General features: G+C 47.4%; 1 protein-coding gene across 2 annotated transcripts; it reads right to left on the reverse strand.

The window, feature by feature from the left end:
* Positions 1–317: 317 nt before the first annotated feature.
* Positions 318–15,395, reverse strand: arhgap45b (Rho GTPase activating protein 45b). Of its 2 annotated transcripts, none has more exons than XM_070960326.1 (24): positions 15,115–15,395; positions 13,861–14,107; positions 12,700–12,882; positions 10,714–10,854; positions 10,534–10,618; positions 8,202–8,274; positions 7,972–8,038; positions 7,453–7,584; positions 7,248–7,309; positions 7,046–7,156; positions 6,852–6,932; positions 6,595–6,762; positions 6,302–6,439; positions 5,995–6,191; positions 5,118–5,239; positions 4,867–4,953; positions 4,603–4,704; positions 4,343–4,506; positions 4,058–4,246; positions 3,683–3,820; positions 3,121–3,389; positions 2,791–3,028; positions 1,450–1,555; positions 318–1,203 (listed from the first exon to the last, which is right to left on the reverse strand). In XM_070960326.1, the coding sequence occupies exons 1-24, from the start codon at positions 15,391–15,393 to the stop codon at positions 770–772; spliced, it is 3,813 nt and encodes a 1,270-aa protein (XP_070816427.1). In that variant the 5' UTR covers positions 15,394–15,395; the 3' UTR covers positions 318–769. The 2 variants fall into 2 exon arrangements, with proteins under 2 accessions (XP_070816427.1, XP_070816428.1); XM_070960327.1 differs by lacking the exon at positions 15,115–15,395 and adding an exon at positions 14,542–14,738.
* Between the last annotated feature and the right edge of the window lie 113 nt (positions 15,396–15,508).

A 15,508-nucleotide genomic window follows, 5' to 3' on the forward strand; every position in this document is an offset into this window, starting at 1 on the left:
TCTGCGTCGTGCTGTAGTGGTTTTAGATGCTTACCTTCTTCTTCCTCTTGAAAGCCATGCTGTCGCTGCTGCAGACTGAAGCTTTTAGAAGTGACCTGGTTACTGTGCCTCACATGGCATAATTACCCCACCCACTTTAGTAAACTCTTCCTCTATTTCCCTCCCCAGTACCAGGGAAGTGAATACATCCTAATCATCATCAGCGGTTGGCACTCGTCATTTGTTTTTTTGTTCCTGCTCACTTTAAGGCGACTGTTCCCCTTTTGTCTTTTCTTTAACCTGTAAAATACACAGAATAGATGATGAACAAGACAAAATTAATTTAAAATAAAAAGTTTATTAAAATAGACCAAACATCCATAAAGAGGCAATACAAGAAACATTTATAAGAAACTGCTAATTAACTTTTTTTTTTAATTTTAGTGCTGAAATAAAACCAGCAGCACTTTAAAGAGAATCTGCATGGAAACTTTGCACATTGCTCCCCACTGATGGAACTAGCTACCCACTTAAGCTTTAAACAGCAATGAGTAAAAACACCTTAAAATACAAACTGGCACAAAAATAAAGTTTTAATCATTTGAGTCAAGACCTCTGAAATGAGTGAAATAATCGCATCAGATGGCACCAAGCATGCAGAGGAGAGATCATTGCAGCTGCACAGGTTATATTTGATCTTGTACACAACACAGCAACCCTGTGAGTTTCAGGTTTTGCTGGATAAAAGACTTCCTGTCTCAACTGAAACAGACTTCACACAGAGATAATATCAGACAAACTCCGGCTCGCTGTCCCGGTTTCGGGTCAGGGGTAATTTCTTTCCACACAGATGCACCAATGGATTCCCTGACAGGCTTAATAAGGGGGGGCAGGGGTGGTTGTTGTTGGACTGGTTCACATTGAGCTCGGCCAGAGACGCGCTCAGTTCCTGCTCTGCCCCCGTATCGTCGTCTGGGGGCCCGCTGTCCGGCAGCGCGGGCGGCTCTGCCTCTGCGGAGTTGTCGGGGTCCGGATCTGCCTCTTGTTGCGGGTCGGCGGGGGTCTCAGACGGGCTGGACAGGTCCAGACTGTCTCTGTAGCTCAGCTGGTCGTCCTCCGTGCTCACCTGGCTCTCCTGCTTCACCAGCCTGCGGGAGTTCTCGTCCAGCTCCGAGTCAGAGTCTGGGAGCTGCTCGCTCGACCCCAGTGAGCCTAAAGAGCTTTCTGAATGGAGATAAAGAGGCCGGGGGTAACACAGTGGGACAAAACTAATTGCAGCTAAACATTAAGGCCAAATTTTAGAGATATTGCTTTTGTAGAAGTGATGTGTGTAAACACCTCATTTAAAAACACCATGAACTCAATGGGAGCGACATGAATGTGAGCGAACCTCTTTTCATTTACACTCATCAAGTTATTTTATTTACATTTTCAACAGTATTAGGCAACCTGGGCATGATAAAAACTTACCACATCCCTCCTCCGTCTTGTCAGACTCCGGTTTATTCTGCTCCTCTGTGCCTCCATCCACCTCTCCATCAGCGGGGCTCTCCACCTTGTCATCTGCAATACTATCCTGCACCAGGAGGGGGAGGAAATGAGGAGATGTCAAAGAAAAAGGTGGAAGTGTTCTTGGGTTTTGGGGCTGGTTATGAAAAACGTATCAAAACATGCAAATGAGGAGGGAAGAGCTGCATTCAAATGAACCGAGAGTGTAGGTCACAACTCTGGATGAGGAAATGGATGTGCTGACATTTGAGTGCTTCTGTTTTTGTGTCCATGCTGATAAAATATTGGCAGCTTCTCTTAAAGTCAACCTTTCGTTCCTTTGAGTAAAACAGGCTTTTGCCAAACGAGAAAAATATTTGTATTAAAAGAAACTTTTAACTTGCAAAGTCTCACAATCAGACAGTATTATAATTATAAATAGTAGTTTTAAGTATTAGGATCAGCACAACCTCAATTCAAAAAAAAACTTGCTAATCCCCTTTCACATATACTCAATTGAAAACAGCACAAAGACAATATATTTAGAGTCTGACCTCAGCAGCTTAATTGATTTTTGTGAATATCTGCTTAGTCTGAATTTGATGCACATTTCAAACAAGTTTGAACAGGAGCAGCTAAAGACTAGGAAAGATGTGGAATGCTCCAAAAACACCTGTTTGGATCATTCCACAGGTAAACAGGTTGATTGGTGACAGGTGAGAGTATCATGGTTGGGTATGAAAGGGGCATCCTGGAAAGGCTCAGTCACAAGCGAGGATGGAGCGAGGTTCACCACTTTGTGAACACATGAGTGTACAAAGGATATTACTAAATTTGAGCAACCTTTTGGAATGAGGTTTACTAACTAGATTAGGAGTCAATGCTAATGCTAATGCCAGCATGCTAACAATGACACGCTGATGGTCAGCAGGTACACTGCTCAACATGTTCACCATCTTTGATTAGCATGTTAGCCTGTTGACATTTGCTAATTAGCACTAAACACAAAGCACAGCAGTGGTTGATGGGAATTTTGATCATGAATCAAACACCTAAAAACAAAAATTGCTGATGCCAGAATCAGTTTTACGCATATTAACCGATACACAGGACATGGTGTTTTCATCTCGTCTGGTGAGGCATCAAAAGGTGACCTCACAAAGCAACTCAGTATGTAAATTTAATATTAGGCCTCAACAAGGCTCAGCATCATATTTCAGGGTCTGACACACTGCGATTCATAACCGTACTACTTGTATTATGAAACATTAAGACCTACTGTTTGTTCCAAATACATGCATACAATACGATGTATAGTCCTACCGGCTGAGTGGGGGTGGAAGCAGAGCGGCAGGTTTTGTGGGACTGGGAGGTTTTGGACTGGAAGATGGACGTATAGAAGACGATGAGGGCCTCCACGATGCGGGCTTGGTGGGGGTAATCGACCAGAGAGGACAGGGATATCGTGGCCCCGGTCGGACGGGGTCGCATCAGGGAGGGACCGAACACAATACCCAAGTTACTGGGACTCATCTTGTTGTCTTCCTCAAGCTCTGCGATCCTGGCAGGAGGAGGACAGCGGAAGGATGAAGATTAAATGACTGATCCTCATACAGTTACAGAGCCTGGTCTGTTGTTTTTTTAAATACTGACCTCCGGAGGTGGCGGATGATGTAGCGCAGCGTGGCGATGTTCGCCTTGGGCAGCTCCTTCAGAAACTCCTTCAGCTTGTCCACCAGGACCAGGACCTCGGGGTCGGTGTCAGGCCCCAGGTCCACCAGCTCCGGACCCTTGCTCACTGCAGAGTTACTGTTGGACTCGGCCTCCTCTCTCTCTGGTGTCTCTGCTTCGCTCTGCAGACTCTCCTTGGCCAAACCCATCAGACTGTTGTAGAGGCGGAACAGCATGATGGGCTCTGGCAGCTGAGGGCGGCCGATACAGGAAAAGATGTCAGAGGGGCTGAGTTAAGCGTGGACACAAAGCCTTAGACATCACTGCAGAGCAAATCTTTATTTCACTATCCTGATAATTAGACGCAAATAAACTTTTATCAGTTAACTATTAAACTGTTATATTAGGAAAAAAATACCAACAAATATATTGATGATAATGCAGCACTTTTCAATTCTTTATTATACTAAGAATGCTTTGATCAGGTGTGTAGATCCCCGTTAGCTGCTTCCACAGCATATTGTTTCACTCTTTGCATGCGTACCTGTCTGAGGTAAAGCTTGAGGACGTTGCTAATGTCATGTGGCGAACACTGCGACAGCTCAACCAGCTCCTTGCCGTTCTCAAAGGCCTGACACAGCTTCTCCACGCGAGTCTTCACCCCGTTCACCCTGTAGATGCCCTGCAGGCAGGAAGCAGACAGGTGTAAGTACAAGCCAGATTCTGGAAAGGTTGGGACGATGTGTGAAACGTACATAAAGACGAACATCTGTGATTGAGCTGTGTTTACCAGTAACTTTAAAACAAATGTGTTCCTGAGCTCGTGTAGTGACATTTATCCAAAATAAGGATCATCAAGTTGTCACACACACGGCATTGTACTTCTAAAAGGTCCAGACCTTTCGGTATAAAAGCATACCTTCATCCTGAGCGCCCGTCTCTCGATCTCGGAGATGCACTTGGTGATGATGAAAGGGATGCCGTCGCTGGCACAGCTGGCCACCTGAGAGAACTCCCTGCCGAACAGCTGCAGACGGCCCTGCAGCTTCTTATGGCCACACTGGATGGCCAGAGTCTCCAGACAGCGTTTGTGACACGCCAGGAAACACTGTGAGGACACAGAAGAAGGGGCAATGAGATGCTTCAAGAGCCTCGCGATCGTATCCTGAAGGACGTCTCAGGATAGGAGCCTTGAGGGACGCACCTCCTCACACTCGGCCCCCTGGAAGTAAACGTAGCTGTCACACTCGCGGCACTTGGAGGGAGTCCGTAGCTTCCTCAGCCGGTGGGTCAGGGCCGCTTTGGACATGCCAATGTTGCGGAAAGGTCTGGTGGACACCACCACATCAGGGTCCATGCCGTTGATATCTGAAGACAAAGACCCACATCAGACACACTCCAGAACACAACGCGCTTCCTTTCTCACCATGTTATTGTAAACAGAGGACAGTCCGTAAATCTTACTTTGAGTTTCAAATGAGGTCACATTCCCGTCTTTCTCGTCTGCATCCTCATTGGACGACATTGTCCCAGTGGATGACGTGCGAGCAATTTTGCTGATGTCACCTGATATTTATAGATTCAGCATGTTCTCAATCACATGTAAAGACATTTACACACATCTTTAAGTCTCTCTTATGGTACGTCATGAATGAGGCATTCTGCTGTGCGTTTCTGCGAATCTGTTATACGAATAATAAGAAGTTGTTCGTATAAGTTCGTACTCACTTGTGCTGGCATTGGGAGACTCTAGGGCTGCCTCTCCTACAACACTGTCATCGCTCACTGTTGAACCCCATGACTTGTGTCCCTGCCCTGAGGATGACAAATGGACAAAAAAATGGGAACAGTCAGTATAATGCCTTTAAACAGCACAATGGCTCTATTAGCGAACTGTCATTTTAGATTGGTTGCTTAGAAACCATCAAAACATGACATAAGCCACTTGAGTCATTACAGAGGCAGCGGGCACTGCTTACTCTTCCGTTGAGTCTCTGTGTCTCTGCTGTCTCCAGCTGCTGTGTCCACACTGGTGACGGGACTGTCGGTGTGGCTCGTCTGCTCTGTGTTGAAACTGTCATTCCTCGGTCTGTGGCCGTGGCTGCAGTTCATAGTAACAATTATAACAATATAACAATTTATAGACTGTTATCTAAAATCGATTAAAAGGAATAGTTCAACATTTTGGCTAGTATGTCCACAAGGTAAGAAAATCTGCCAAGCAGCACCTCTAAAGCACCCAACATGACCCTGATGCAGATATTTGTTTTTAGCCAACATAAACTAAAGAGACACGCCTCTAATTACAGATTATTCTTCTATTTTGTGCCATGAAAGTGGCAAAAGATGCATAATACAGGTGGGAACTGAAGGATATCCAGTAAGAAAACAACTGTGTGTGTGAGACAGTGTGTGTTGCACTCGTCTGTGCCGCTGATCGGCTGCTAACAAGACAGAATTTACACAGCAGTAATGCAACACACCAGGACATAGTCATATATTGTTTATACAGAAAAAGGAAACATTTCAATCTTTTATACTTGCCAAATTTACAAGAAGAGATAGAAAATTAAGATTTTGTCGTAGACAGTGTTTCAAAAAGTTTAGAAAAGGTCCCTCCACCTCAACAACTCACAAAACTATGATTTTATTAAGGGAGTCTGGGGCTGATTCGGCACCACCTCAAACTAAGCTAAGCTAATCGGCTGTAGCTTCATATTTAGAGCATAGACGTGGGAGTGGTATCAATCTTCTCATGTAAACCGCAGCAAGAGAGCAAATAAGTGTATTTCTCAAAATGTTGAACTCTTTAAGGTTGCAGTTAAAAACTTAGATATCTGAGATCGAAGGTCTTACTGTGCCGATGAACTGGAGGGACAGTAGCTCTCGAAATTGTAGTAAACACTCGGCTGCTCTGGAAGCTGCAGGTCTCGCACGTGGGCGGCGTACTGCTGGCCCGGGTCATACAGCTTACTGCTCTCACACAGAGTCTGGTAGTGGACCGGCAAGGCAACCGTCTGCATGTGCATGAGCTGGTAGTACGAGATGGTCGCCTGGTGGAGGAAGAGTCGCACCAAAGAGGATGAGCGAAAGACCTTTGTCACCTTCTGTCATCGCTAAAAACTGAGCCGGAGCGCACGGAAAGTTGAGGAGAAGTTCTGACCGAGCGGATGGTCTGGTCGCTCTGTTTGACGATGTCTTGCAGTTGTCGCAGCACTGTGACCTTTGTGTGCTCCAGCTCCAGCTGCTGAGCAGTGGCGTCTGCTATACACGTCCGGTAGGTGGCCTCCGCCTCGTCTGCCTGCACACACAAAGTTCAATGTTCAGTTCTCTTCCTGCGTTTCTGTTGTTTCTGTTTTGATCTGTCAGATTAGTCCACCGATAGATAAGTGGCCGGTCAGTGATAAAGCTGTGAAACAACAGACGTGGCATTAAAACTAAGTTAATGATAAGAACCTTGTTGCGCGCCTCTTCCTCCACTCGCTTCTTCTTCTCCACAGACTTCGCTGTGGATCCTCCTCCTTCCTCCTCAGCTCGGCAGGCTGCCGTTTTGGCCTTGTCGTATTCCTCGCAGCGGGCCAAGAAGGCTTGCTTGGCTTTCCGCAGGTTCACCTCACACTCCGTCTTAACAAAGACGAAGCAGTTCTTACTGTTAGTGACAAATAAAGAGTCTACGGCTGCGTGTGTCGGCTATGCAAACAAAGCCATCGTACCAGTTTTCTTTTAGCTCGATACCAGTGTTCCTTGATCTCCTTCCGTCTCTTTTCATGCTCCTGTTTACGCTGCATCAGAGGCTGCACAGACACACACATGCGCAGGTAAACACAATGCGTTAAAACACTGTATATTAACAAAAGCGTATGTTGCAGCAGCGGCTCATGTTGCACAAAGCGTCAGTGAAGTTCACCTGGATGAAGGTCTGGTTGTGCAGGGTGGTGCTGGCCTGCTGCAGCCCCGCGCTCTGCTCCTGGTCCTGCTCCAGAGCCAGGGAGTAGATGGAGAAGAGGGGCATGTGGGGCTGGAGGGAGCGAACAAAAAAGAGAAGGATGAGCTGAAAGTTCATCCCAGTTTTGAACATTCTGTGTCTGAGATCTTCGGAGGAGGTTTACATGGGTTATGCTGTGTTTGCAGGACTGGTATAATCTCTGGATGCCTTTGGAGAACTCGGCCTCTGTAAAATAGAAGAAGAGATTCTTTTCTACAGCGGTTCACAGCTCATTTAGCTTTAAAATGTCAACAAGAAGCAGAAATAACAATCAGTAATTATCTTTCTGTTGACTGCCAACTTGATGAATCCACTAACAGACCACTGACCCAGTGAAGTTCTCTTCTCCACGTAGCTCATCAGGTCCTTCATGTACTTGGAGATGGTTTTGGCGTAGAGTAGAGCGGAGTCCACCCCCCCCTCACTGCGCTGGAGGATCACATCCACTTCCTCGAATCTGCCTGCACGTCAGCACACAAACACAGGTCACTACGCAGGAACAAACACGACTCGCTGCCATGACAGCACAAACGTTTGCAGCCGAGGCGTGAACATCCAGAGCTGAAGCGATTATCCTCAACATCCTGTGCTTCATCTTGATGAAAAGCGTGAGGTTGTCGTTTTAAAAGCGGTCTTTCTGCATCTGCAGCTGCCACTCATGCTGTGAAACACACTGGTGAACCAGAACACGACTTTCCAATGTAAACTGATCACAAGGTACGCAAACATATGAACAAAATGAGGGTGAATGGAAGGACAGGAAGCGCAGAGGTATCACAAACAGCAGCCGCGAGGGACTGAAACAGGGCCACAAACGCTGGAGTACGACAGGAGGAGCAATAGCTTACCCACGTCATGCAGGTCGCTCCTGAACGCTCCTCCGTCGCCCGTCGCAGCGTAAAGGTTCTCCATGGACTGCACAGCACAAACATGATTCAGTACTGACACACACAGATCAAGACTCGTCATCAACAGAGGGACTTTTGTCCTCATCAAGTGCAACGCTGCGAGGGGAACTTTGTGCGGTGATGACAGATTTTACACGTCTGCTGCGCCGCGATAACCAACGTTCACTCACCCTGCTCTTCTCAGTGGGCAGCAGGGAGAGCAGCGTGCTGCTGTCCACCTCTCCCATCAGCAGCTCAGACACGCTGAGGAGAAACACAGCAAACGCCTTTAAATCGCCACGTCAGGACAGAAAAACACACCGCAGATTAGAAAAATGAAGGGAAAAAGAGGAAGGAGGCCACGTAGGAAATCACAGGAAGTGATAAAATACGTGAAATAAGATTCACATATTCACTATTAACTAGCTGCTTATCAGCGTGCATTTTAGCAGCATATTGTTCTTTATTAGTCGTTACAAAGCACTTTCATTAATGCTTTATTCTCTCTGATTTAAAAAGAGGCTCAAGACCCATCTTTTTACTCAGGCTTTTAACTGACTCATTTAACTATTTATAATTTCTTAAGCTGACTTCTATTCTTACATTTTTTATTATCATTTTATATACATTTTTATTTTTTATTTTTATTGTGTTATTTCAATGTTTAATTTCAATTGTTTTAGTCATTATTTATGGTCTATTTTATACATTCTATTGTTTTATCCTCAGTTTTAGCTTCTATACTTTTTATCTTATTTTACTGTTCTAGCCCTTCGATTTTCCAGTGTTTCCTCCTGGGGGGCCTACCACACCGGGAACTGATTCTGGTTCACCGATGGGGGTGCTGTTCCATGGATGGCCCTGGCCCGGGTAGCCTCCTGTCTGCCTGGGCTGGGGTGGTCCCTGTGTCAGCGCCCCCGCAGTCATGGACCATGATTCCTCTCGGTGTGCATGGCCCCCAACGGTAGCTTCTTCCTCACCTCGGATTTCGGTGCCCAGCCATGTCTCCTCAGCGACAGATAGTGTATGTATGTGGGTGTGTGTATGTTTGTGTGTGTGGGTATGTATGTCTGTCCGTATGTCTATGTATGTGCGTGAGTGTGTACGTAATTGTGTATCTGTGTGTATATTTGGGGGGGGTGGGAGGTTTTGGGTTCTCAGTGTTTTGTATTGTTTTGTTTTTGTTTTTACCCTCTGTGAGGCACTTTGTGTTACTGTAATGTATGAAAAGTGCCATATAAATAAAGTTGATTTGATTTGATTATATTCTACTACTAACTAAAAGTTTTCCCTCAATAACCTCCTGAATACTGTTTACTGATAGCTCTTTATGAGTCATTCTAAAACACTAACACCTTATTCTGGGGTTTAGAGTTTTTAAAAGCATAATTCATGTACAACAACTTCCTTATTTACTATCAATAAGCAGTAATTAACATGTTATTGGGGGAAAACTGGTAGTTTATGGCCCAGTAGTTGTAGAATACGGTCATTAGAATAAATCATAAGTGCTTTAAAATGACTAATAAAGAGTCGGTAAGAGGATAATCTGCATGCTAATAAGCAGCTAGTTAACGGTGAATGTGTGTACTGTAATATTAAGTGTTACCTCGGTTTAATTTGAGTTATTTTTGTCGGCCAGGTTTGATCATTTTTCAACATATTCCTCATCCTCATCACTCGTTTTGATTCATTCAGTTGACTGAAATACAGGCTAAACTAAAGGAAAAAAAAAAGTGGCTCCATCTTGATTGTTTTTCTGTTCATGACAGAAAAAGAGCCAAACGGAGGAAGAGTGCAGGAGAAAATGAGGAAATACACATCTCAACTGTCTCTGCCAAGTCACTTCCTCCTCGAGCTCTGACAGATATCTGAAGCCTGAGATGACACAGACGAGCATGTGATAAACTGTCGGTGCCTCAGTTACAGACCAAACCGACTAACCTCACTTTAAGCCATCCAGATCTTACTTTAAATTACGGGAAAAGTAGAAGACATCTTGGAAAAAAACTGACGTGATGCGTTCAGGGTTTAATAATAAGAAAAGTTGCAGAATGTGTTCGGTCTCAATCTCACTTAAACATCTCAAATCAAAGAGGACGTTCTCGTGATTTCTAAACCTCCCGATCTGTAACAATCTGTTCAAGCACCAGACAGGTAGTAAACAGCGTTTTCAGCTTTTGGTTTTGTGTCATACGATAGAAGAAACATAACCACTTCCTGTTTTCGGCTCTGTCTCATGCAAATGTGTCACCATCGCTGCACTTCTCTCTCCAATTCCCAACAGCAGACTACTTCACACACACATGCACACGCACGCACACACACTACCTGATTCCTCTCTCTGTAAAAAAAGAGGTAACAATGCTTTAACACCGTTACTGGTGCCTACACTGCTCTGATTCGAACACTTTGTTGTCTGTTGCAATAACTGCACCAGAAACCAGCAGTAAGGGTCCCTTCAGGATTAAAAGGTCGCAGTTTGACCATCAGACGTGTCGTGAAGGTGTCTCAGATACTCACTTGCTGCTAAAAGCAACTGCGATGGTTTCGATTGCCTTCTCAAAGTCCATTTTATCCGCCTCGTTACAGGCCTCGTAGTGGAAACCTGAAAGATCACAACCACGCATGCGCTCAGGATCACGCCGAGGGATTCAATCATATGTCATCAACGCTGATGGTTTCTCTGCACGGCCGACTGACCTTTGACCTTGGAGATGAGCTTGCCGGCGGCGGTGAGGATCTCCACCGTGTTGAGCAGAGGGTAGGTGTTGATGACCTGACGCAGCACCCGCAGGACCTCCCCCAAACACTCGTGAGCCACGGGCCGCTGGCTCTCTTTGCCTGGATGAGAGGGGAAGAGGCGGTTGGACGAGGGGAGAGGAGCGCAGTAAAAGACACCGGTTATGGACGTTTTATCCAACACACGTGCACTTCAAACGGCTGCCGGCTACATTTCAGCTTGTTTCGGCAGAGCCAAGCTAGCTGTTTCCCTCTTTTTCCAGTCTTTATGCTAAGCTAAGCTAAGATAAGCTAGTGGCTCTAGCTTTGTATTTAACATAAAGATGTGAGATTGTCATCGATCTTCTCGTCTTAATCTCCGCCAAACAGCAAATGAGCCCAAAATTCTGCCACTCTGTGTTTTCCGACACAGCGGACGGAGACAGACAGTCTGAGCGCAGACAGCGAGGACGGTGATAATGGCCGATAATGAGTGTCATGCAGGGTCGGGTCGAGGTTCGCAGTGTCAGCTCGTCTGCTTTGAAGTCACTGGTGACACATCTGCAGCCTCATTTCCTCCAACATGCACCGACTGCTTTGGTTCACTTTTTCTGTCTTATGTTGCAACCTCCGGGTGTCATTTTTCTAATGGACGCAGCTCGCTCAGGGAGGAGGTCAGAGGCCGGCCGGCCGGTCCTCCGTCCTTTCGCAGTCTGTCTGAAAATGTGTGTCAGAGCGTCGCAGCAGCAGCAGCAGCAGACAGTGAGAATGGAGTGACCTGAACACTGTGCCACAAAGGATGTGGTCTTTGCTATCGTTTTGCAAGATCAGACACTAATTCTGGTGCTGTGCTACATCTGCTTTGTGCTGCTCATGAGAACACGATGGTTTGATGTTTAGCGGGACCTAACAGCCACGAGAGGATCCAGATTAGGTGGTGCGTTGGAGCGCAGCAGGGAGGAGAAGCGGCTAAAGCTCAGATTGTGCCGCAGATTAAGAGGAGGAGGCGTCCTGTCACGGCGGTGCAGCCGGCCTATCAGGGGAGGAGGAAGTGTGGACGAGGCCCTTCTGTCAGGGGCTATCCATCATGGCTTCCTGTTTAGAGAGCTCACTCTGGGTGGAGAACGTGGCGGAAGACAGCCAGATTACAAAGCTCCGTCTGTCCCATCTGAACAGAACTCTGAAAAAGCCTTTTCGAACAGGAGGATTCCACCTCAACGGCTTCAAAGACACCTGCTCTTCTGTGTCACATTCAGTTTGTTCAGCGGGAGGAATCGGCTCCGAAGCGGCGGCGTCGACTCCGTGAGGAGAGCGCAGGTGTTCTGCCATTTTAAGCCTCGCTGCGTCGTGCAGGAGGGGAAGAGTGTGTGCGAGAGGCTGCAGTAAACAAGAAGCCGGCTTCCTGCTGGAGACGAGTGCGGTCGACTCTGTGGGCGCAGCGGAAACGCAGCCCTTCATTTGGAGAGACGACGCTCACAGCTACTTGTTGGCTTGCTTGTGCAGGGTGGCTCCGCCCTCCCCCCCCCCACACACACATATATAACACACACGTCTCTGAACAGGACTAATGTAAGACTGACAAAAACCCTTTGTGGACACCTCGTCCCCTCTTCAAAATAGACTGGAGCGTGCGACGCAAAGGGGAAGAGCAGAGGCCAAACAGTTCAAACGGACATGTTGCAGATGTACACAACACACGGCAATGACACAATGACATGCTGTCAAAGCAGGCGGAGGATGGAAATCATACCCGTCCACACACGCAGGGGGAGCCATGTTTTGTCTCCACTGTGGCGAAAACAAGCATTAATCATATCTTTAGCTGTGTGCCACTCCCAGAGGTTCAAACCCAACTCCACCCATGACACATGTCCTCAAACACGACTTCTACTGGCGAAACTACAGCAGCTGCCGACGCAGACGGGAGAGCTCATCTTCATTTTCTGATTAATCTGTCAGCGCGCTCACCTTCAGCCAGCACGACATCCTTCAGCTTCTCCACGGCCTCGGCGAAGCGCGCCACGTCCCTCAGCAGGGCCGGGATGTCCTCCACCTCAATGGCTGTGCTCTCTGGACCCTCGGACGGAGTAGTGGGCGTCAGAGCCCCCTTCCCCTGGCCTTTGGTGAACACCCACGACTGGAGCGGGAATCCTGAAGAGGAACAGAATAAAGTTGTTGTTCATGTCTTAAATAGTTTGCCGTTTTGGGAAACACATTTATTCTGTTTTTGGGCAGATTTAGATGACAAGATTGATACCACCAACAATTTAATACTGTACGAGGCTACAGCTTTAGCTTAGCTTAGCAAAAGGACTGGAAATCAGAATCAGACATCCTTTATTAATCCCAGAGGGGAAATTGTTTTAGTTGCAGTGCTCCTTACAGGAATGGAATTAGAATAAAATTAGAAAGAAAGAAAAGAGAGAGAACTATATATACACACACACACACACACACACACACACACACACACACACACACACACACAAAGCAAATATAACATGGAGCCTCAGTCTGTCCAAAGGTAACAACATCGCAATATCAGAACCTCTAAAGCTCAATAATTAACATTTTATTTCTTCTTTTATTATATCAAAGTATCACTGTATAAAGTTCAACAAGCTGCAGTTTTATGGGGGTTTATGTGTTGGACTGTTTCTTCCCGGAGGCCCAATCAAGAAACAGTGCGACACATTGAAAACCCTTTAAAACTGCTGATTTACACTTTGCTTTCTGGACAAATTAAACCACATATAACATGTTAAGTTGGTGAGTTTTTAAAAGGTGCTGATCAGTTGATTTTGTTACCTTTGGATAGGGCCAGGCTAGCTGTTTCCCCCTGTTTCCAGTCTTTAAGCTAAGCTAAGCTAACCGGCTGCTGACTCAAGCTTCATCTGTAACAGAAAGTCTTCGAACTGCCACCTGTTCAGAACTCGTTCTTTAGTCGTCTCAAAGCTTTAAAAATCTAACTTACCTTTAACGCTGAAGTGAATTTGAGAAGTTAATACTTGTTAAATCTCAGGTGGGAAGAAGGTGTTTAGGATATGCACTGAAGGCGCACAGGCCTGTGTGTGTTCTAGCATATCTGAGCCTAACAGGTGATGAGCAGGTACAGATGTTTTGACACACCTGCGGCGCTGGCGTGTCTGCTCAGCGCGGTCGGCCTCTTCAGGGTGGCCACGGGAGACGGGCAGCCCACCCCCTGCATCGCCGCCAGCTTGCCGTGCTGGGGGTTGGGGGTGCCCGGGCAGGACAGCGAGGGGTCCTGGTGCCCGGCAGAGGACGGGGTGAGAGTCGAAGAGGAGGAGGAAGACAAGGGTGAAGAGGAGAGGGAGTCGCCTGCATCTTTCCGGGGCTGCTCCTGCAGGATGGACAGCTGAGAGAGGACAGGGGGAGAGAGGAGGTCAGGACGATCACGTGATCGCAGCTTGAACGGCAGGAGGGCGCCAGCGTGGCTGCTCTTTGCCTTCGCGGCCTTGACCACAGCTGCCCTGTTGTTGGTAAACACGCATATGAAGACTTTCACAAGATCCTGTGTAGCGTTGTGCAACACTTCCTGACTCCAGGCTGCTGACGGGTGTGGCAAAGCGAGCGAGCGCAGAATCAGAGAAATGCCACTGACTGTTTGGAATAAGAACAGAGGTGTTTACAGAGGTGGAGGCGACCTTTTCTCGTCTGCCTACTAAACAGGCAGGGAAAGACAAAAGGTGCATCTCAGGGCCTGACGAAGCAGACCCTCAAGTATTTTACAAGCAGCAGAAAAGCATCCGTGGACGGTCGCCACAGGAGGACATTCACACTCCGACATACCTGCTTAAGCCATACGTTGTGCTTGTTGGGCAGGATGTCCAGCCTGTCCTTGCCTCTCTTTACCCTCTCCCCGGTGGAGTAAGGGTTGTAGCTACTTTTGCCTCCACGCTTCAGCATGCTCCGTCCCCCCTTACAGCTCTGTCCCCATTCTAACGAGACCCAAGACAACTCTTGAAACTGATCTCGCAAGAGCGTTCACACACATTCACTCACTCACACACACACTGCAGCCTGCCACTGCTTTCCTGGTTTTAAAAAAAGAAAAAGAAAAAACCCAACACAAGGGCCAGATGAGTCAGTGAGCAGTCTGTCTGTCACACTGCATCATAATGACTGTTTTCAAGGAGGTTCAGACAGGCAGGCTACAGTTTGTCAGCCAGCAGCCACAAGGCGCTCAAACACAACCTGACCTACCACCAAACTTATATCCGGTGACAGCACACACACACATACATACATACATACACACAATCACCCCCTTGTCCGGAGCCCTTTCTGCAGCCTGTCCCCTCCAGCTGAAGGTCATCTGACACCACACACACGCACAGAAACCAGAAGTGATGCTCTACTCACAGACTGGGCGCTGCTCTGCGGCCCGGGGCTTCCTGCTCGGCTCTTCTTCGAGATGGATGGCGTCTTGATCAGTTCCCGTTTCTTCCTAGTGAACATCTTCAGCGTGCCTTTGCCGTCCATGCCGACTTCTTTGAGTTTCACGTACAGCCCCCCCACCCACCCCCCGACTCGCCACTTGGGTGCTCTTCTGCTCGCGCTCAGCGGGAGCTCGGTGCCATCCAGGCCGACCTTCAGCCACGGTATCTGTCTGTCTGTCTTCCTGCTCCCGCTGTCGCACATCGAGCCGCGCAGGCTCACTGACAGAGAGACAGACAGCTCACCGCGTACGGCCCGTGCGCTCGCGGCATCCGCTCCGCGCGTGCGTTCAGCTTCCTCAAGGGGAGGAGGAGGGACG

This window comes from Chaetodon trifascialis, chromosome 4 (genome assembly GCF_039877785.1).
Source record: "Chaetodon trifascialis isolate fChaTrf1 chromosome 4, fChaTrf1.hap1, whole genome shotgun sequence".
NCBI lineage: Eukaryota > Metazoa > Chordata > Actinopteri > Chaetodontiformes > Chaetodontidae > Chaetodon > Chaetodon trifascialis.

What these genes read in the sequence shown, in the direction of transcription:
- arhgap45b (XM_070960326.1), bottom strand. Translation starts at nt 15,393, where the DNA reads ATGTGCGACAGCGGGAGCAGGAAGACAGACAGACAGATACCGTGGCTG. An exon ending in ATCGAGCTAAAAGAAAACTG is followed by an intron (nt 6,763 to 6,851) that starts GTACGATGGCTT and finishes GTCTTTGTTAAG; the next exon opens with ACGGAGTGTGAGGTGAACCT. An exon ending in TCAAGCTTTACCTCAGACAG is followed by an intron (nt 3,390 to 3,682) that starts GTACGCATGCAA and finishes GGCCGCCCTCAG; the next exon opens with CTGCCAGAGCCCATCATGCT.